This window comes from Camarhynchus parvulus, chromosome 4 (genome assembly GCF_901933205.1).
Source record: "Camarhynchus parvulus chromosome 4, STF_HiC, whole genome shotgun sequence".
Classification (NCBI taxonomy): Eukaryota; Metazoa; Chordata; class Aves; order Passeriformes; family Thraupidae; genus Camarhynchus; species Camarhynchus parvulus.
Window position 1 is genome coordinate 43,379,163 of NC_044574.1, and position 21,681 is coordinate 43,400,843.

General features: G+C 43.3%; 1 protein-coding gene across 2 annotated transcripts; it reads left to right on the plus strand.

Annotated features, from left to right (window-relative positions):
• The first annotated feature begins 2,709 nt into the window (after positions 1 to 2,709).
• Positions 2,710 to 20,416, plus strand: TMEM154 (transmembrane protein 154). 2 transcript variants are annotated; one of them, XM_030947168.1, is made up of 6 exons: positions 2,710 to 2,888; positions 11,076 to 11,387; positions 13,088 to 13,115; positions 14,250 to 14,335; positions 15,779 to 15,839; positions 19,594 to 20,416. In XM_030947168.1, exons 1-6 carry the CDS (start codon positions 2,759 to 2,761, stop codon positions 19,607 to 19,609), a joined length of 633 nt encoding a protein of 210 aa, XP_030803028.1. In that variant the 5' UTR covers positions 2,710 to 2,758; the 3' UTR covers positions 19,610 to 20,416. The 2 variants fall into 2 exon arrangements, with proteins under 2 accessions (XP_030803028.1, XP_030803029.1); XM_030947169.1 differs by having other exon boundaries at positions 11,130 to 11,387.
• Positions 20,417 to 21,681: the final 1,265 nt, after the last annotated feature.

The following is a 21,681-nucleotide window of genomic DNA, read 5'->3' on the forward strand; positions in this document are numbered from 1 at the left end:
GGGGAGCACCATCCCAGTGCTGCTGGGCACAGTCCGAGGTAACTGCCCATGCTTGAGAGTCTGATTTGTCAGCATCCAAAATACCTCATTCCTCCTTCTCTACAATTAAAAAAAAAATTAGGATAGTCAAATGCATGCCAAACCACCTTTGTATGCCTCTAAAATCTTATTTAAAAGGTACTGTGGCCAAGAGTCACATTTCCTGTACTTCTGTACTTTTATTTGCCTTAGAAATCATACTAGTGTACATAGCAGTAGATGGCTATCTTGCTTTCAAGGGGCAGTGATGAGTTGTTAGCCAAATATTTGTCAATAACAGTTGATGGGAACTTGAGGAGAAATGCTACAACCTATGTAGAAAGACTGAAAGGGGAAAGAGAAAAGTATATAGTTATTTAAATTAGAAATATGGTGTAAAAATGCAGCAAAGATACAAAACAAAAACAAATCCTTTCCTGTTTTCCCTTCCAGTTTCTCTCTCTAGGTTTATGTTTTTGTAATGGATGAGCGAGCTGGGCTGAGTCTACACAATGGGGCAAAACCACAAATATGCAGGGCAGGATAAATCAGAAGAACATGTGTGCAGCCCATGTGGTATTAGAGTGGCAAAGCTGGGAAGGAAACGGGGAAGAAATAGAAAGGAGTATAGCATATCTTTTCTGTACATTAAAACAATGAAAATACAGTTAAATATTAATACTTTGCCTACTGTTGACTAAAGTTCAAGGAAAGCTGAAGATGGACAATAGTGCCAGCCTTGGGATTTGAGATCCTGCTCCTGAAAACACAGACAGGCCTTGCCTTTGCTGGCCACCAGCCCATTATCAGTTTTCCTATTGCCAGACGAGACAAAATCACCTCTGAGCACAGATCGTTAGCCTCAATTTCTGGACTTCCATCATTCAAACAATCTATGTCAATTAGACACTATTACTAATCCTTGGAGTTTCTGTCATTTTTAAATGGAAAAATCTTAAAAGTATTGACAAGTTTCACCTCTGACACTTGTGTCTGATAAGTGTTATTGTGTATGATTCTGACACCATATTAAAGAATATCTCCTAGAAATATTTGATTTGTTGGTCAGTGTACTGGCTTCAAAACTCAGAGCTCCTCTTTATCTACTTGTAGGTGCAAATGTTGCTACTTTGCTTTTCCCCTCACTATTTTATGATATACTTACATTGCCAATACTAAGCAACCAGATTTTTAGTTAACTGTATCATTCAAGGGGCTTAAATCTATCAACAAGCTGGTCATTAAATGAATCACTGACCTATTTCTCAGCTACTCAAGCTAAATAACCTAAAACTGATGACCTATAAAAGCATCAGTGTGTTAAGAAAAATTATTAGCTGGAGAAGCACAGCAGCAATTGATCACTCCCCACCAATCTGAACAGAAAGATTCACCAGCTTCGACAAATTCCAGAACTCAACAAATTCTGACAAGAAATCAGATTTTGACAGACTGATGTCCAGAGGAAATACTATGAAGCTCCTACACAGTCATCATTCAACCCTCCTTTCTTAGATTACTATTGGAAAATGTTATGCAAGTATTTAAAGTGGCTTTTACCTGGGATACTCCAGAGTAAAACCTGGAGTGCAGACTCTCCTCAGCTCAGAGAGATTAATTTTAGACCTAGTACTTATTTCTACAGTGGAACAACCCAATTCTGTGATCCAACCATTCTCCCTGCTTGGGTACATGTATTGTTTAGATCCAGATCCAAATCCTGAGCCCTGGCTAGACCCACCCTACACAGCAAGAAGATTGAAAATGTTTGGTTTAATTTTTAAGTTCTCCATTGCTCTTACCTACAGAGCACCACCCAACAGGAAACACGTGGAAGCTCCTGGCCAGCTCATGTTTCTGAGTGTGTGGACAGTGATGGGGTGGTGGGAACAGAGGACAGACCAGTGTCTGGGGGGACAACAGCCAAGGTCTTCACACCCAGACAGAGACTGCCAAGGGGGAGCAAAAATAAAGAGGAGTCAGGAAGGGAGGCAGGATTACCTTCCCCTTGCCACGTCACATAACCGTGGCACTGGGGGCCCCCATGCCAGGCCCTGCATCCTGATGGGGACTGAAACCTTCTGTCCCCTGTCATTTGCAGACATCATCACACCGGTGTCTCAGCAGTTTCTCACTAAGCCACCTGCTCGTAACAAAAAAATTATGTGGTTTTCTGCTTTTTCCTCTCCCTCTGCACGAACCAGCCCAGAATACTCAGTTATAGGCTCCAAAGAGAGCCAGCCATTCATCCCATTTGCTGAAGACAGCCCACTTGGGGGCTGCCTTTTGGGACTGTAAGTGCATGCAGTCTCCCACCCCAATGTGGGGAGAATGGCTTGAAAACCAAGGCAAGAGGGGAGGCACTATTGAAATTTTCTTGCTTAATCACCCTGAAAAGTGACATAAAACCTTCCTGCTAACATACATTTATGAAGTTTTGTGTCTGATCTGTATTTGTATGATCTGTGGCACTGTGTGTAGATGAAGATAGAAGGTGGTAAAGTCAGGAGTGAAAGGAGAGGAAGAGAGCGGGAGCTCTCTCATCTACAGCATAAAGGTGCCTCAGTCAAGTGTGTGCCTGAAGAGCAACTTCTGTTTTTTTTTTCTTCTTTCTTTTGCAATCATTGCTCGCTTGACAGGCCCAGACGGAATTACATCACTTCCTAAAACCCATCAAAGAGAGTCCATCTCCTGAAGAAATGCAGCTCAGATGCTCCCCGGCAGGAAGCAGGAAATGTAGATGTTCGGGTGCAGCCGGGCGGCTGCGGGAGCGCCCCTCAGGTGGGAGCGCTGCCGGGGCAGCATGCGGAGCCCCGGGATCCTCACCCTGCTCTCGGCCCTGGCGCTGGCTGCGGGATCTGCCGGCTCTGGTGAGTAGGAGAGCGCCTTTCCCTGCCGAGGTGGGACCGCGTGTCTTGCCTGCAGCAATGGGACCAAGTTGAAGGGCAACACCCTCCAAACTGAGCACGGGGAGGAGATCTGTGGGGACTTGCTCTCTGCTGCTTTTTGCTGTGTTTACCCTCTCTGTTTCCAGTTGCCTCTTTTTTCAAAGCTTTGACTTTTTTTTCCCCTTAGACCTATCCCCGAACAGCAGCAAACAAATCCTACAATTGCAAACTTTCCCTAAATTGCAGGAGTGTAGAGAACGGGAGTTTCCATGTTGACCCATTAGGCATTTTGCTCCTAATTTTAGTTATTTTTTGAACTTTTTTAAACCCCACACCCATACCATCAGTGTTTAATAGCGAAGTTAAAGGCAAAGCACTGCTTCCATTCAAAAGGTGACTGCCGATTTCCGCAGCCCCGGTGCACTGAAACTAGTTTAACAAAAGAGCAGCCGGTTCCGGAGATAAATATTTTGAACTCTCAGCTGCAGAACAAAGTGACTGGCACCATGGACCTAGATTCTGACCCTCTGAAGAGAAGAACCATGAGTGGAAAAGCAGCTTGTGACAAAATGCTGAGGCACTGGGGTGTCGTTGCAGGGACTCTCGCTTGTTTGTAGGGGTCATTGGTTCCACTGGCGTTTTGGCAGCCAGCAGCTGAAGAAGACAGGCAGCTCTTGTAGTGAAACCTTGCCGAGGCAGTGCTTGTAAGCCTGTTGGGGTCAAACAAATCCCTGCCAAAGTGCCTTGGTATGGACTAGAAGTGTTTGCTGCCTCTGTGTTGCTGTAGCGAGCAGGAGCTCTACAGAAGGCAGGGAAAGAATGGTCACTCTCAGATATCACTGGACTTCTCTTAATGTCCTAAAATGCACTGCTGGAATCGGTGTTTTGGTGTGAGTGCTTTTTCCCTGAAAAGCAGTACTCTAAGCAGGGTTAGAGCTGGGCTGCAGGCTCCTGGCGTGCTGCTGAGCTGCTTGCACTTAGGAGACTTGCTTAGCTGTACGAGCGAGCTAAGCGAGGTGTAAAATGGTTTGGGTTTGGCTGTGTTACTACAGCCCTGCTGCACTGCAGACACGTTAGGAAAATATGCTGCAAGCACTGAGTGCAGCTTACAATCAAAGCAGTCAGAGGAACAAAAATCCTGCCATGGGCAGAGCTAAACAGAGGTCCCAGGGAAATGGAGGAGTACAATGAAGGCATGAAGGCAATGCAGAGTGATCAGGCTCCTGCTTCTCTAGCTCATGTGCAGGGTACTGAGAGCTATGATTTCACCACCACGTCCTCCACCATGGGGCGGGGGGGACATCTTAGCCCAGGGTCCCTCAGCTCATGAATGGGTGCACTCCGCCCTTCTCTGCAATGGGCATTAGGGGCTGCAGGAAGTGCCAGACAGATGTCACACACCAGTGTGTGACACTCCCCACTTCCTACCAGTAGGTCCACTTTCAAATTCTGGTTGATTTTGGAACAGTTCCTCTTTGGGAGTGAGTCAGTCCTGCCAGAGCCCTCCCCAAACCCTGTCAGCTCTGACTCTACAGAGCCAATCCACACTCCTAGAGGAAGGGGAGGAGAGCACCCACCTTTGCTCTCCATACAAAGGCAGTTTTTGCTTATTCAACCAGCTCCAAATGTACCTGGGGGCTTACTCTGACTGTGGGTGTGGAACGGGGAAGTTGTGAACCTGAGCCTTGGGGGGGAAATGAAACTGGTGGGGGGAAGGTTTATGTAGTGCTTATGTACCCCATAGGCACTGGTGGGTCAGGAACCACTCTGCTGAGGGCAGCCTCTCAGGGAGATCCTTTGCTCTCACCCTTCCTTGCTCACAGATCAACAGGGCAGGACCTTTAAGGGAGCTTTTTCACCTTTTGCCAGACACAGTCTTCACCTTTTAAGCAGTGTACTGTCTAGAGACCATTCAGAAAATAGGCAAACAGAGTATGATTAAATCTTGCAGCACAGACAGATTAAAGTCTTTATAAGTCCTGTTCACATACCATGCCAGAACCTCGTAAAAGCCTAGCCTTGCCTTTTGGATTATGATTTATGGATGCTTTTCTCCCTGTGATGCTACAATCACTCTAATCCAGTAGCTCTAAGAGCATTCCTGAGATCTCAGCCCTGGGTGCTGGCCTTCTCCCAGCTCCATACTGAGAGGACATTGGGATTTGCACCAGTTCCCTTCCTCTTGCTTTAATGCAGTCAGGAAGCCGTACAGGTAACAGTGCAGGGCATGATCTCTGCTGTAGGGGATGGTACTCACTGCTCAGCCTCGCAGCAGCCCTGAAGACCTACCTAGGTGTGTGTGCTGACCCTAGTAACAAGCATTAAGACCCTTACTATAGCTTATAGGAACATGCTCTGATCCTTGAGTCATTTCCCACGCTAGGCCATCTCCCACTGCGTTCAGTGAAACAGGCGGGAAATTGCAGCATAAGTGGCCTGACATGGGGAGCAAGAAAATATGTGAGGGAGAGGAGCAGTAAAATATGTAATATCACCAAGTGAAGAGCTGAGGTGCTTGCAGGTAGTGCTCTATTATGTCTGTGTCTCTGTGCTATTGTTTTGAATTGTCATTCAGAGAAACATTGCTATCAAAGATCTAGATATTCAACAGCTTGTACCATGAGCACAGGCAGTGACTCTCTCCTGGCAGAGAAGGGTCTTTTAGGCTGCCTCCCCTGCAAAGTCAGGTCTCTAATGGAGTAATAATTTTGACCTGTTCCCCCCTCGAGTAATGAACTGAGAATGGGCTTGAACCTGTTACAATCACCTGTTAAAATTTTCTAGCAAAGCAAAACAACAATGTAAGAAATGAGGATTTGCTACATTTTCTCTTTCCAAAGTACAGTGCCCTAAAAAGCAGATGAAAAATCCTTTCTACTGAACACATCGACTCCTCCTATATATTTACTGCCATTCCTCCATTTTAGCCACACACACAAACATTCACTGTTTTATTCAACTGCTTCAGGGACATTTCAGAAAATCTCTCATTTACATCAGCAAGATTGTAATTGTAATTTTCAGTCAGTGACACCAGTCTCTTTTCCCTCAAGAGATTTTGTGATAGCTGGAAAGCCTCTGGAGCTTTTGAATCTTTAATTTCAGGGTCCTCCTGAGAGCAAGAAGCACTGAGAGATTTGCATCACAGTGAGGTCGCAGGAGTATCACAGATGCAGAGCTAGAAGGCCATCGGATTAAGCAGAAGCAACTAAATGCATAAATTGGTCTGGAAAGCCTGTAGTACTTGGGGTGAGCAATGAGACTACAGGTTCACAGTTTGACTCTAACGTGTGTGACTGAATTTGCAATGCTGCCTGTTAATGCAGCACTTCAGCTGGATAGAAATACAGTGAGGAAAAGCAGTTTCCATCTTGTATAAATGAGCTTAAACAGTTGTTTCCTCTTTCAGGTTATACCTAGATAATGCTTTCTAAGCACCTCGTTTTAATAGGATCTCGTCTACAGATTAGCCACCCTGAAATGCTTGTGCTCCCTCATCAGAGGAGTGTATGCTCCCAACAGCTAGCCTGCAGGCTTTTAAGGATTCCTCTTCTAGCCAGACTGACAGGCAAGACCTGCCACAACAGGCAGCTGGGCAAGCCCTGGCCACGGCAAGGAACAGCCCTTCTTACATCAACCTGAAATGTGGAGGGATGAACAGTGCAGGGATGAGCCAAGCAATACACCAGAGGATCACACAGACTGTGAGGAGTGGTATGACTACACCACCAACAGAATGTGTGCATGGAGCAGAATGATATAGGATATAGTAACTTTATTCCAGCTTTACAGCCTTTTCTTGTTCTGTCACCTTCTCACGAGCCTTCCTTTCACTGCATTTTTATAGCTTATGGGAAAGTTTGGAGATATAAAAATTTTCCTTTCAGACTAATAAGCCTAGCTATCCCACTGACATAGTTCTTGCTTTTTCTCTAGCTCATTGCTTTTTCTTCTGTCAGTAGGCACTCTGGTGTAATTTGTAAAATTCCCTTAAGAGAACCCAGTCCTTGAGTCTGATGGCGAGGCAGCAGAGAGACTGATGGTTCTACAACAAAACTGAATGTGCTGACTGCCAGCTGTTTTCCTTTGCTATTTTCCTTTGCCTCACATCCAAGTGAATTCAGAAACCTGTTTGCCTGCTTACTTCATCAGGAAGCCCACATCACCACCTCTGAGTGCTGCAGCACAGAGGTAGAAATGCTGCAACAACAGAAATGTTGTTTGTTTGATTGAGACATAATTTTTTGGACTCCAATCTGTAAAACTGCTTGGTATATTCAACTACCTCTGTCTTCCATGAAAAGCTTATTTGGGAGCACCTCCAAAATTCAAGCAAAGTCTGTCAGTGACCCAAGCATATTTTTAAAGGAAAAAATCTTGAGTAATACCTTATACCATAGTATCTGCATACAGAGACATAGCTTTTTCATAATTTGTAAGAGCTGTTAATTGAACCTTTTTTGAGAGGCTGCTAGTCCTTGCTCAAGTATTTTGTTCTCTTGAGTTCTAGATTCTCTAAGACCTCAATTGTGGAACCCTGAGAATTTTCTGACTTCCAGCTCCAGCTTCTTAGCTTCCAGTTCCAGCTGTGCCCACCTTCCCCTCAGGGTGGATTGCAGCTGCATGCCAGCCCCTCTCCCTTCTTCTCTTGAAAGCATGGGAAGTGGTGATACAGGCTGGGCTGAAGCTGTGGTGTGTTCCCATCCACTTCCCCTTACACAGGAAGAAGTCACCAGCATTCATGCTCCAGGTGGTCCAGACAAAGGTGAAGCCCATGTGGTTGTTGTATGAGCATTTGCTCCTTGGACAAGATGTGCAGAGGGATGAGTATATGGATGTTGGAATGTAGCCAACAGCATGAGGCTGAGCTCAATAAGAGAAAGGGCACAGGCTTTGCAAAGGCAAGGGGATATCTCTATGGTCACATGTGACTTGCTCTTTGTTACACTGCACTGGCTTTGCTTTTTCGTCCTGAATGTCAGAGATTCCCATTTGCAAGGAGCTAGTAGATGTCTGCAAGATGAAACCACAGCTGACAAGGCAGTTCATGGTATGAATTATCGCTGTAAATCTGGCATGGAGAAAATGTTTGACCAGCACCTCACAAAATCTCCAACTTTCAGATGTTCTTCTGCCCTGCTCCAAACCTTGTAATGCCCAAACCTTGTAACTCACTCCACCAAACAGCAACCCAGGCCAGCTGCAGACAGCCCACTTGCTATTTTGAGCACTTCAAATTGAAACATTATGACAAATAGCAACTTGAGGTCTTGAGGTCACCCACCTGTGTCTCACTGGGCATGAGGCTGAGGCAAGCGCTACAGCTGCACTGGGAGGCCTGAGCCCGACTGTCCCTGCTGGACTGGAGGCACAGATCCTTCCCTATGTGAGCCTCTGGGCCAGCCCAGATGCAGGCTGTGCTTTCCTACTGTGTAAAAAAGGTGATGTGTGGGTGGCCTGAGAGCGAGAGCAACTGCTGGGTGACAGGTGAGGCGTCCCTTGAGGCTGAGCTCTGCTCCTCAGAGGTGATGGGAGAGCGGGATGTGTTGAGGCAGCAGGTAAAATGCAGGAAATAAGAGCAATGTCCTTGCAAGAGCATTGTGCAATTGGCTGCCCTTCTGCTGAAAGATGTATTTAATTTGCTCACAGAAAAGATCTCTGTAAGAGGAAATGGTGTTCCCAGAGAGATGCTGGATTTATGCAAAGTGAAAAAAATACATGGCAGCAAGGTCACTCCCTGTGACTTGCCATTTTCTTTGCCTAGAGACTAGAAAAGGACTATTTCACTCAGAGACAAATGAGTCTGCTTCATAGTTCAAAACCAGGCAAAGTGGCAGAGATACTGGAAAAATCTCTCTCAGAAATCAAGCATAGCATACTCTGCAGCTGAAAGTTTATCACTGCAGTTAATGAGGTGTGACTGTTTGCTTTAAAGCCACACCATGCTTTAGACATTTGAAAAATCCATTTTAGCTCTACGAATTAATGAAAAGCAAGGTATTTTCTCCACACCCTTTCCCTATTTTAAGCAACAGGCTTGTCCCTCTCAATATATCAAATGTGGCAGGCAATGGGTTTCAAGGGCAATGGCTGGAGGAGGAAAAGGAAGCAAGGTCATGGAAGAGGTTCAGTGAGGCTGTGGAGGGCCATCAGCTCTGCCAGTGGCACAGTCCATCATGTCACAGCCTGCAGCACAGACATCTCTCGTGCTGCCTCGCCCTCTGCACAGCAGCAATTGAAACGGACTGGCTGCAGGCACTGCGAGCTACAAACTACCTTGGGAAAGAAAAGTCAAACGGCCAAACGAATAAGGGAGAGGAGCTCTCCCTCCTGCCCTCTGCGATAAGATTAAGGACAGGCAGCAGATCACGAGGAGGGGTGGAGCAGCACACACCTTAGGGGGTCGTTAGGGAGGCAGAGATAGGATTTTGCTCTTGATTGAAATACCAAATACAGAACAGACAGAGACTATTGATACAAAGTGCTTTGCCACAGAAGAGCTATCATTCTCATTGTCCTGTTGTGCTGCAGGAGTCTGGTGACCTTCACAGTATTACATTAAGTATTCAAATTCTTTCCTAGTTTTTAGGAAAGGATGAAACAATCAGATGCCTGTGTGATATGTGCAGCATAAAAATCTAGATAAAACACTGCTGTCACACTCAAATAATTTTATGCATCTGAAATTGGATTTCCTTGAATACAGTCTCATGAAATACTCATCTTTGAGACAAATCGGGTGGGAGATGCTGCAGAGTGGATTAAGCAAGAGATAGCGCTCTAATCCCAGGTTTTTCTCTCTCACTTGGCATCCCTGGGAAGGACAGCATCCCTGTCCTTCTGATTCCTCATTTGTAAAATGGAGATGATAACTGCTCATCTCTCAGGGCCATTATGAAGATTAATGTGTTTACAAAAGCATTTAAAATGCTAAGTAGTTTTGGTTCCAGTCCTGTGAGATTGGAAATGCCAGCACTGAGGTGCTGAAAACCTTAAGCTCTTGCTAACTCTTGTGGAAACTCTGGCTGCCCAGCACTTTACAAGAATGAGGAGAAACATGTAATTGCAAAAGTCAAAAAATTCCATCCTGCTCTATTGCACAAAATGAGATGTGCACCATGCTGGCATTGTATCTGAAAGGGCAGATAGCACAAAAAAACCATAATTTCATTTCATGCCAAAACATTCTTGAGGGGTTTTCTGCTGTAATTTAGATAAAGGCTGATTCTTGCACCTTTGGCTACAACAGGATTTTGGCATCCATATAGAATACAGCATCAGCCCAGAATTTGCTGTCCTTCTTTAAAGCTTTTAAACTCTGTGACAGTCAATAGACTCTTACGTAAACACACAAAAAGCACTTGTTTCACTATTACCAACACAGCCAATTTTAGCCACTTTTCTTGTGAAATGTGTGATAATTGGAACCAGAACTGAGACCGAAGTTCAAAACCCCCAGTATTAGCACTCATGGGGAATACCCAGTGCTGATGCTTTGCCACACGCTCCTTCAGCCAGCCTGTAGAATCAGTCAGAGGAACAGTTCATTGGACCTGTATGGAGTGTGGTCACTGTGTTACTAACACCTCTTCTAGTCCACGCAGATGGGGAAGTCAGCAGCTTTTGCATTCTTCAGACTTCCTTTCACCAACTCTGTTTTTCACAGTGAGACAAATTGAACAAATTTGAGAAAGGTACAGAAACAGGGAGATGAGTGAACCAAAGGAACTGGTGAACCAGGGATAATGGTCCCCCTGAAGGCAGTACCTAACTCCTCGGGTAAGGGGAGGGACATATGTGCCAGGACTGAGAAGCAAAACAGGCTGGTGTGGTTTACTGAGAAGCAGAATAATTTCTCATGCGAGCAAGACCGGATGCCAACGTGCAGCAAAAGAAATCTGTTTGTGCAAGGCAGCTGTGTGCAGACAGATGACACCTGCTGACATGTTCCAGGAAAAGTCAGCTGAAGAACGTGGTCATGACTGGTAAGATTTTGTGTTAAAGTTGAGATCTAATTTTACATCCAATGCCCAAGACATCCAATCTGGGTGTATGGGGCATCTGTTGGGTTTTTTAAATACATCAAATGGGAAGTAAATACTGAAGTTGTACACTGTGGCTCACTGATGAAACTCTGAAAATGTTAAGCTGTCCTCATATATTTGACAGATGGTGGAAATGATGGATCAGGAGATGGATCGATGATATTTCCCACTTTCACAGCAACACATCTTCCTGCTACGGGCCCTTCGACCGTGGATGACCATGAGCCAGTACTTGTAACTGCAAGCACTGCTGAAAGCAGCTTTGATACACAGAGCTCTCCAAGTACTGAACTGAATGCTGTGAATGATGAGGAGAGCCTAGAAGCAGAAGAACAGTCTATCTTGATATATGTTGTCCCTGTGGCGCTGCTGGTCCTGCTGATTTTGTTGATCACATTTTTTGTAATGCATCATAAAAGGAAAAAGTCCAAGCAAGGTAAATTTGTCTTCTTGTGCATCAAAAGGTTGTTTCTAGGATGTGTTCAACATTAACAGAGCATTAAGGGATGGGGTGCCACATTTAGGATGCCCTTCTCTGACTGTAGTTGCATGTTTGACAAGTAAGAGAGGGATCCTCCCCAGGCAGCAGTACCTGGTCACACACCTCTCCTTGGGCAGGAGCTACTTCTGCTTCTTGGCACCTCCTGCTCATTCTGCCACACCCATGGGAGCCCTGGCACCAATCTCTGGCTCCTGGAAATGCTGAGAATGCTCAGGGATGTTACTGTGGCTGCAAATGCTTGTTCTGTCTTTAGGCTCAACAACTTTAGGCAAGGTGAAATTAATGCTTCTATTGCTCTTAGTGCCCACAAGGTAAAGCTGCTTGGAGCTTCAATAAAATAGGAACAAGAAAAATCATTATAAGGAATAATTTTAAGGAATCCTGATTGCATGGAGTGGAGGCTGCTATGAAGACATCACAGCAAATGAGCTAGGTCAGACTGCCTGGGTGCTGCAGTAGGGTGAGCAATGCTTCAGGAAGGTGCTGCGATCTGTTAACAAAAGAATTGATAACTTGGAGTGTCAAACCACAGGAGAATAAACTGAGGTGTCATAAAACCACACAGTTGATAAGTGAAATGCTGAGATGGTCGTACCAATGTATTACATGGTCAAGAGTGCAGCTGTCAGCTCATCAGCCTGCAGACAGTGCAACACATTCAACACAGATTTAAAGTCAAGTTTTCAGCACATTTTTGGGCTGTATTTGCCCAATCACTGGGTTTCCCTCTAACAAACTATGAATTTGCAACCAGGCACCCAGTTGCCTGCCTGTTTCTGGATGATTGAAATGCAGGTACACTCTTCAGAGGGTTAGGAAATGTGGTACCTTTCAGGAATACAATCTTAGGATCTCGTGCCCTGTGCCAGCCTGGGATTTTGAGCATCCTGTAGGATGGGGTAGATGGCTCTATGGTTCTGGGGTGGCTCTGCAGTCTGGGAATGTGCTGGAACTACTGGGAAGTATCACCCGCTGGCAACAATGAATTAAAAATAAGGTGATTTAAGACAGGTTTTTCAGTCACTTGATTCCTGGAGCTGAAGATATTTATCAGAATTATGTCTGTGACACCATTTCCCCCCTCCATTTTTACTTTGTCTTGGAGTCATAAGTAGATTGGATCCCTTTTGACATCTGGCTAGTTCAGCTTCATTTGCCTAACTGAGATCTAATCTGCCACGCAGTCCAACTCCCTTCTCCCAGAGCAGCTCCCAGAGTCTCCAGACAGAGCTGAGTTGCCCAAGTGTAATCTGTAGCAAAATGTCCCAATGCTTCTAGTAAACAATTTTTTTGCAGAAGTGGTTCCTTTTTAAGAATTTCCCTCAGCACATCTGTTCTGCTGAAGGAAGTGTGCATCTGCCCTGTCCTGCCCACTGCAACACCAACACTGGGCTTCCTCCCAGCAGGGCTGAGCTAATAATGAGATGCTTTTATATTCAAAAGAATGGGTTCCTCTGAAAATTGCAAACAGGACAAGATGTTTTGTCTTTCATCTGCAATTTAGTTTTTATGCCCTTTGAAAATGCAACCTGTTTTACTTGACCCTATTCAAGGCTTGCACGCAGTCCAGACCCTGTAAATACAATGAGTAAATATCACACAGAACTATGAACACCAACTTTCTTCTTTTCCAGATGAGCTGGGAAGTGAAAATGTAAAAAGGTAAATTTTATGAATATCATTATTTTCTTAAAAATTTCTTTTGCTCTAACCTTTGTCTCCTTCACTGCCTCTTTTAATTTAGCTGTACACTGAACACTATTACTTTTTGCCATCAATTGAACCAGCAATCTCAACAGGTGGATAAAGTGTGACTTCAGTATGTGGCTGAAGTGTAAGACTAGAGCAGGAGAACAAGAGTTAGTGGTGGCTGAGGCAAGGGCTGCCCCACAGACACCCACAGCCCACAGACCTCACTGAGCCTGCTCTTAAGCACCACAAGTGGTACAAGGTGCCCCATGAGCAAAGGGGATCAGTTCCCAGGCTCATCACAGGCTTTTGCTATTCAGAATAAGCACTGTGTCTTGCTCCCCTGTTTTTCAAGTTTATCTTCTTACTCAGAAGTGAGGCAGAAAGGCTTGCCTGGCTGCCACAGGAGCAATGCCTTAGATGCTTGCAAAACAAGACAGAAGCTGTGTGGCTCTTCTCAGAGTCATAATTCTTATTGTTGCCTTTTATTGATCTCCATCTTGCTAATTAATGCTGAAAGTTCACGAATTGGCTCTATGAGGGAAAAAAATGTTTTTTTTTTTTTCTGAAAACATATTTTCTATCATATGACTGCAGGAATGATAAGCAGAAGGAAGCTAAGCAGAGGCGTTTAAATAAACACAACTCTCGTGACATTTTCTTTTGAAGTCACTGCAAATGTCAGTCACAGATAGGATGAAACTTTAGGCCTTCAGCTTTTAGCACTGGAGAAATGGCACTTCTGTCATGTGTTCCAGAAGGGGCAGGGACAAACTATCTTTTTTTTTTTTTTTAGCTTTCTATTTACAGCAGGGACAGTTTTCAAGAAGCTGCAATGATCTTGTGCTCTGGCATGTCTCTGGCTGCACTGAGTCCCTCTGTGTTGTGTCTCAGCTGGCCCTACCTGGGACTGGCATCTCAGAGCCGCTCCCTCGCATCTGTTCCAGATCCACTGGGCTGACATCTCCTCAGATTACTGGGCTAGGATGGCTTCCAGAGTTAATATGTGTGTCTGGAATTAGAGACAGTCATACAAAATCACTACATTGTAAGCTGTTTGAATTAAGCACTTTGTGTAATACTTTTTCCCCCCTCTCTTCTCTCAAGTCCTATTTTTGAAGAAGACACACCCTCTGTTATGGAGATAGAAATGGAAGAGCTTGATAAATGGATGAACAGCATGAACAAAAATGGTACACGGTAACCCCTCTACTCCATCCTCCCTCTCTTGCCTGCTGACATGGATCCCATGCAGAGGAAATCAATGGAAGGTGTTTTGTATGCGTATCACTGCTTTCCCTACAACATTTTTAGTTGTGCTCTTGACTCCCTCCTACTAAAATAACTGAACAAATGTCAGGGGTAGATTTTTTCAGAGGAGTATTTTAGTTTGTGTGGGAGTTTATTTTTAATATGTGATAGAATCTCATAAGTGTTTTCAGTTTCCAGTAGACATTTCTATTAAACACACTTATAGCTGTGAATGTTATTTATATTTTTAAATACACATTTTAATGCTAAATACTAGCTTCTCTGAAGCATCTAATCCTTTCAGTCTCCAGAATTTCTACACTTTTGTGCTCCACACTGAGGTATTGTAGAAGAAATATGCATTTGCTCATAGTTCAGACCACCATTTATTTAAAATTGCTGGCAGGAGCCTATGAATATGCCTTTCCTTGCCCTTCAAGGCTATCAGCACATGGAGCAATTAGAACATGTGGTAACTACCAGCAGCAGCATCTTCAGCTGCCTTCTCAGTTACTTAAGAGTACCTTGCATTTTTCCCCCATTTTTCTCCCAGGTGAATTCCCCAGTCAAAATCTCTGAGGGGTCTGCATTGTCCCTCCAGGGTCTCCACAAAAAATGCAGGTCTTCAGTAAGCCATGAGTTAACCAAGGCCTGATTTTGAAGCATAAACAGCTTTTCACTGGCTAGGAAATGCTGAAACACTGTTATTTTTTTCATTCCTGGTCCCTTGCCTTCTATCCAAATGGCTCATTTGCCTGACCTACTAGGCATGCTTTGTTTTTCAGGACATAAAGCTCTTTGGAGCATTTCTCGGCGTTAGCACAGTGCTCCACATGATGGGGTTTTGACCTTCTCAGTCTGAAAGCTTTTATAGAAAACATGTGCTAAGTGGCAGTAGTGAAAGGGAGACATTAACTGTACTGCATGGGAAAGAAGTGGTATAAAATATATTTTAAAATTTTGTGGAGAGAAGGAAGCAAGTATTTTACATACTTTCATGTGTGTATGTGTGTTAGTGTTCCCTAAAGTCCAGCCCCAGATTCCCAGCTGGACTATAAGGCATAGATGCAACTGTCAGCAGTGGAAGATTTAACAAACAACTCTCCCTGTGGCAGTGTGCAGGAGACAGTGCTCAAAAGTAGCTTGTTTGTATAGGTGTACATAAAGAACTGGAACATACAAAATAAACAAATTGTGGCAACACCTATCAAAGGGAAGGAGGTGTGAGATTCATGCTATGGGGACCATGCAGGTAAAAGGGTGCAGAAGTACATCTGGAGATCTGTATGCTAGAGTGACTGCATGATAAAAGTTGATCCATTTTTGAAATAAATGTAGAACAACTGCCAAGAGTAACTATAGTCTTGTTTCATACCCTTTTCCAGGTGACTGTGAATGTTTACCTACTGTAAGAGAAGAAGAAAAAGAATCAATCGCCAACCCAAGGTACTTTAATTCATTTCTATTATTTGAAGAAATAAGGTCAATGTCATTCTAAAATATTTTTTGTATGTAATTATAGAATTATTCTTTGATCCATTTAAGTTTTAAAAATTTTTATATATAGAAACTTTGACTTCAACTTAAACTAAAGGCTTGACACTCTTATTTCTAAACAGGTCTCTTCCTGTAAACTGCACTGCTAAATAATCTTAGAGTTGTAAAGTGGTGCAAGACAGACAACCAGATGGCACAGATGGAGTTTCACTCACTGATCAGACTTTAATCACAGTTTCCCAAGGTGTTAATACAAGCATTCAGCTTCCTTGGCACCCTTCAGCAAAGGCACCCAGTTCCCCTCTGCCTATAGGTTCCTGGGAATCACTGCCAGATGTTTTGGCTGGAGCTGTGACCTGAAAGACAGGGACTTGTCTGACTCCAAGAAAAAAATGAGAATGAGAAACACGAAGGATCTTCCCAGTGCCCCCTTGCAGCACTCCCCCAGAACTGGCACTAGTTGATAGTCCAAGCAGAGATCCCAGTGGGATGCAAAACCACAATCCTGACCAGCTTGTAAACTTAAAATCTTTCTGGTCGGTTTCCTTAGGAGTTTGGCTAGGACTCCTAAACCCCTTGCAATTTCCCCCAATTTAAAAATTCTGGTTCTTGTTTCCAGCTGGAAACAAGAGGCTGTACATTGCCCTTGACTGCACCCTTGTTTTGCAGCTGCATTTTGAGGAGTGGGCTTCTCTGTGCCAGGTTATGATAACAAACAAGCCATCCTGTGTGCCAAGAAATCCCTGGTGCAGTGGAAGCAGTGATGCAATCAGGCAAGGCCAGGAGCTGGGAGAGGACCTAGGTCTGCTTCCCATGGCATCAGATAATTCCACTGACCGTGCCTCTGGCAGAATTGCACCTCCTGCAGTAGACTGTCACAATATTCCAATCCTCTTTTCTGAATTTCCTTGTTTAGGAGTGAAATAGGGATGTTAAATCACCACTGCTGCAGAGTTTGCAGCTCAGTTGCTCCAAAGCTGCAGTTTCAGAGGAACCTTTGGATGAGGCTTGTCCACTACAGCCACTTGTATATAAAAGGTTTATTTTACACCTATTGCAAGTGAAATCAATGCTGTTGTTTTAGTTCAGATTGTTTGAAAAAAAAAGGCTTAGATCCTAGATTCCAGATGTAAGCAAGCACATTAATTTTACCCTTAGCAACTGGAAAAGATCCTGGATTTGTTAGCAATCTGGGTCTTCCCTTCCTGCTGCTGAATGATAACTCAGAGGGGGGAAAATTGTTAAGGAGAGGCAGCTGCACAGCAGTTCTCTAAAAGCAGATTTGCTGAGTGTACCGCTGACTACAGCAGGGAGTACAGCACAAAGGATGCTTCAGCCATAGGCTAACGCTGGCAGAAGTCATACTGTAAAAGGCTTTTTAGGCACAACACCACCCTTAACATCAACTTTACTTTCCAAATTGTTAACAAGTCATTTTAAGTGGGAAAAAACCCTTCAGAGTCTACCAGCTTGAGCTGACATTTTACCATCCTTGCTAAAGGAGTGAGAGTGGTTTTGTACTGGATTTGCATTAACCTCAGCAGAAGAAGGGGGTTTTGCTCCTGGCTGTCAAAAGGCATCTTTGAGCTACACCCTACCTCAAGCTCCCCACCTGTAAAACAGAGTTATTTTAGAGCACTACAGTGAGGCTTAAGCCTTGATACAAAAAAGCAACCCTGTTCAGATAAGTATGCTCCAGTCAGAGCAAAGGCACACACATTTTTAAGCAAATTTTCTTGTGAAGGGTATCTTAGAATCAGATGAGATTAGAGAAATTTATGCCCCTAAATTGTAGAAAGGCAAGAAAATGCAAATAAAAATTGGAGATTTATCTCTAAAACATTCAGACTTGCTCAGACAAGGGATATTAGTTGAATATAAAGTGCAGGAATATTAGATTCAATTTAAGATTCTGAGACACTACTTTGGGCAAAATTCTTCTAAAATTAAGGTAATTTATTTTTAGATTTTTTTGATATTTCAGTATGGGAAATATCTCAGGCCACACTGAACAGAGATGGTGTTTTCTTGCTTCACAAAGATGCTGATGGGGAGCTCCTCAAGACCCAAATGTCTTGAACTATGAATGATTTTGATATAATTTTGAAAACATATGAGACAAAACGTTTCAATAATGACACTTTGACATTTTCGGAATGAAAGTTGTTTCAAAACTACTCTTCAGAGTAAGTGTATTTTAATATAAAAATTTTTAAAATTTTTGACAAGCAGAACTGTGTGGCAGTAAAGTATTTCTATGTTGAATGTTTCCCTTACCCCAAGGCTACTTCTTTAAATTTCATTTGACTTGAAATTTTGAAATATGCTTCATTTAAATGTGAAAAGATATTTGAGGTGGTGGGATTTATGGGAAACAAACAAAAAATTCCTGTTTATTTGCAATTGAACCTTATCAGTCGAAGATCTGCTGCTTTTCCCAACCAAATTCTTAGATGAATAAATAATGTCAGAAGGAGGATTACATACAGATAAATGGATGTTTTCAGCAGCTCTTTTGAGCAGGGAAATGGGAAGACTAAGAAATAAAATGAAACAAAGCTATAATTATGGCAAAATTTGTACTCATGAGCATCAAGGCTGCACATTTGTGCAAAGGAGGTAAGATATGAGAACCTGGGCTCCCTGATAGAGGCAGGTCACATCCCCTGGCCTTGCAGGCTAAGTTACAAACATATGTATATACACATTTTCCAAATTTATATACACTTTTCAAAATACGTATATTTGAATCAAACCTCTTGCATTTGAAAGCTACTGCTAGAATCCTGATTGTGCCTGAGCACAGAATTGCAATTCCCCCCCACCCCCAACTGCCTGGGGCCAGGGCTCCCATCCTGTGCATGCAGGAGGGAGCAGGCAGTGCGTGCAGGGGCAGCAGGCAAGGGCTGATGATCTGTGGGGCACAAGGGGGTAGAGACCAATCTCTGATCCAGGGACCTTTACTGTTCCAGAAAAATAAGAGCAGCCTGTCCCCTTCACAGCATGGGTCATTGTAGGGGGTGGAGTACAAGCAATCCCCCTATGCTTTATCACCTGAGAGGTTTGGTTTGTCTTGGGGGCTGCTGGGCACCCTTCTTGTCTTTCTCTCTGAAAAAGGATGACTCCTTCCTATGGAGAAATGTTTTGGGTGGATGGTAGGTCAGTACAGAAAGAAGTACTGCATTCTCAGGATGTGCCTCAATTTGCAAGAGACTTAAGAAAACATGTAAAATATTAAGATTATGCGTGGCCCTTTTAGCTTCAGAGGTGGTTTAAAACCCTGCAGTAATCCCTGCTGACTGAATTCAAATCAGACAATATAAGATGTCACATTTTTTAACATTAGCATGAGCCAAACATTATTAAGAGAGTGCTAGGGAACAAGCCACTTGGGCAGAAACCAGTGGGACAAAGAGAAAATGCACGTGTTACAAGGTCAGCTGTAAACCAAAAGGTTTTCCTCAGCTGAGGAAAGAGAGCCAGGAGCAGGAGAAAGGCTGTGCTGGGCACCCATGAACCATCAGACAGGAATCAGAGCAGCCCTTGCTGCCAGCATCAGTTCATCCGTTACATGAGTGACAGATTTATTTTCTGGTAACACCTTCTCATGAACTCTAGAGATACTCTTGCATGTTATTTCCTGCTGCGACAACTAACCCAAGAGCGTGACACTGGTGTTTTTTTCTTTTCCACGTGTACACAGTGATGGTGAATCATGAAGTCCTCAGGACAGCAAAGAACTGGCTAAAGGGATGCAGCACACAAGCTCATCATCCCCCAGATATTGGAAGAACTGGATTTAAATATAATTCATCTCAAAAGGCCAGAGAAGCAAATGCTTTTGTTGTCTTCTGCTTCATATGGTCTTCTGAAAGGAAACATCACCAAGGGAAAAGAAGAAAAGAAGGGAAAAAAAAGGAAAAAAGAAAAGCACTCTAGCAAGATTAATGACTCATTTAAATTCTTTTTGCAATGACATTCACCCCAAATCAAGAGAAACTCCTTTTTTACCCCTGCTGAAAATTCACAAAGTAGTCCATATTTCTGTCTAGTTCTGCAGTTGTGTATTGTGCAGCACTTAAAGTCGATTCTGTTCCAGGTTTGGTGGGTTTCTTCAGTTTGGTTTGGTGTTGTGGGTGTTTGTTTCAGTGTCCAAAATTCCGGACTGCCCTGGTTTGGTGGATGTGAAGCTCATGCCTGTGCAATGTTTATTTCTCAATTTGCTTTTTCTGAACAGTGCCCTGGTTTGCACAGGACTGCTGTTGCGGGGGTACCAGGCTAGGACTGACAGACCAGTTCTGAGGACAGACAGCAAATGAAAAGCTTCTCATAGGAATAGCCAGAAGTGACTGCAGCCCAGCCAGGGCACAGACTTTGTAGAGTGCTTTTTGGTTTTCAGATTAAAGGGCCCTGTAGAAGTGACAAGTATTATTTTGAGACTGCCTTTCAGTTTGTTTTCTCCACAGACGAGTGCCCTGGGCTAGGTCTCCCCGTGCAACTCTTCTGCCTGCCCAGGGCTGTTCTCTAGCCACCTACTTCAGGAATCTACTTCAGGAATATTCAACTTGAAAACATTTTTTTTTTTAATGAGTGAGGTTGAAAAATTGAACAATTCAGTATTCACATTAAATACAGATTTAGATAAGCATGTGCTGTGCATAACTACTTGGTCAAGGTTTTCAGATACAGGAGGTTTTCTGCTGCTTTTGTTTTTAAATACTGAGCCTGCAATATCTGAAAGACAAGGACTACTAAGTGTGCCTGGTCACTTTTAGTTACAGTGAAAAAAAATCAGACTCCTGGGATACCTCAAGGTGGGAATATGAATGTCGTAACTGTGTCCATTGATTTTACATAGCATGTCTCTTAGGGATGTAGCTTAAATATGTAACACACATAAAAATGGATCCTTGTCTGGGCAAAGTTTCTCTTGCCTTATTGAAAATAGCAGTTTCATATCTTACCATATCTTATGTCCTACCTATCCTCATATTCTATTTAAATATATAATGCCTTTCCACTCAATACATGTTTAATATTATCAGGTTTTTTGCCTGCAAATAATTCACTAATAAGTTACCATGCATAGCTTGATTAAAGAGAGAAAACAAATGCCCCAAGCCTCTGTGATGGCATCTAAGTATCACTAACAGCTGACAGAGGATGGTTCAGCTTTGTGAATAATTAAAGACATGTCAAAATACAGAGGAAAAAATGTTTAGAGCTAATCATATTAATTCCTTATTGAATTTAAATTAATTAGTAATTTCCTCAAAGAATAAAAATTTTTCCCTGTTTGGATGATTTTTAACTTTGAAATAAGTGTTTTAAGTTCATCTTTCACAACTTTTTTTTTAAACATTTCCACTATTTCCTGACAGTAAACCCATTATGTAGAATATTGGTTTAAAAGAATGCAGTCACAAGGGGAAGAAAAAGTGAAAGATTGAAATTTAGAACTTTTTTTAAAATTAAAGTAGATATTTTCCAGTAGCAGTTTTGTTAGCTACTTCTTTCCAACAGAAAAAGATGCTTTGCTTAGGTGTCCTACTGCAAAGCAGTAACCTGAAGATGCCCAAAACAGAGAGAGTGGGGTTTTTTTAATGGTACAAGATAAAAGGCTGTATTTTAAGACCATTACCAGCTGTGTGGTTGGAGGGCAGCCAGTGGGACCCAGCAGTTTACAAAAGCAGTGACTCTCACCACACCATGCTCCAGTCCACACAGTCCTGTGTCCAACAGCTGCTGCCTTCTCCCTGAAGCACAGCTGGACATGAAGAGTAGGAGTCCT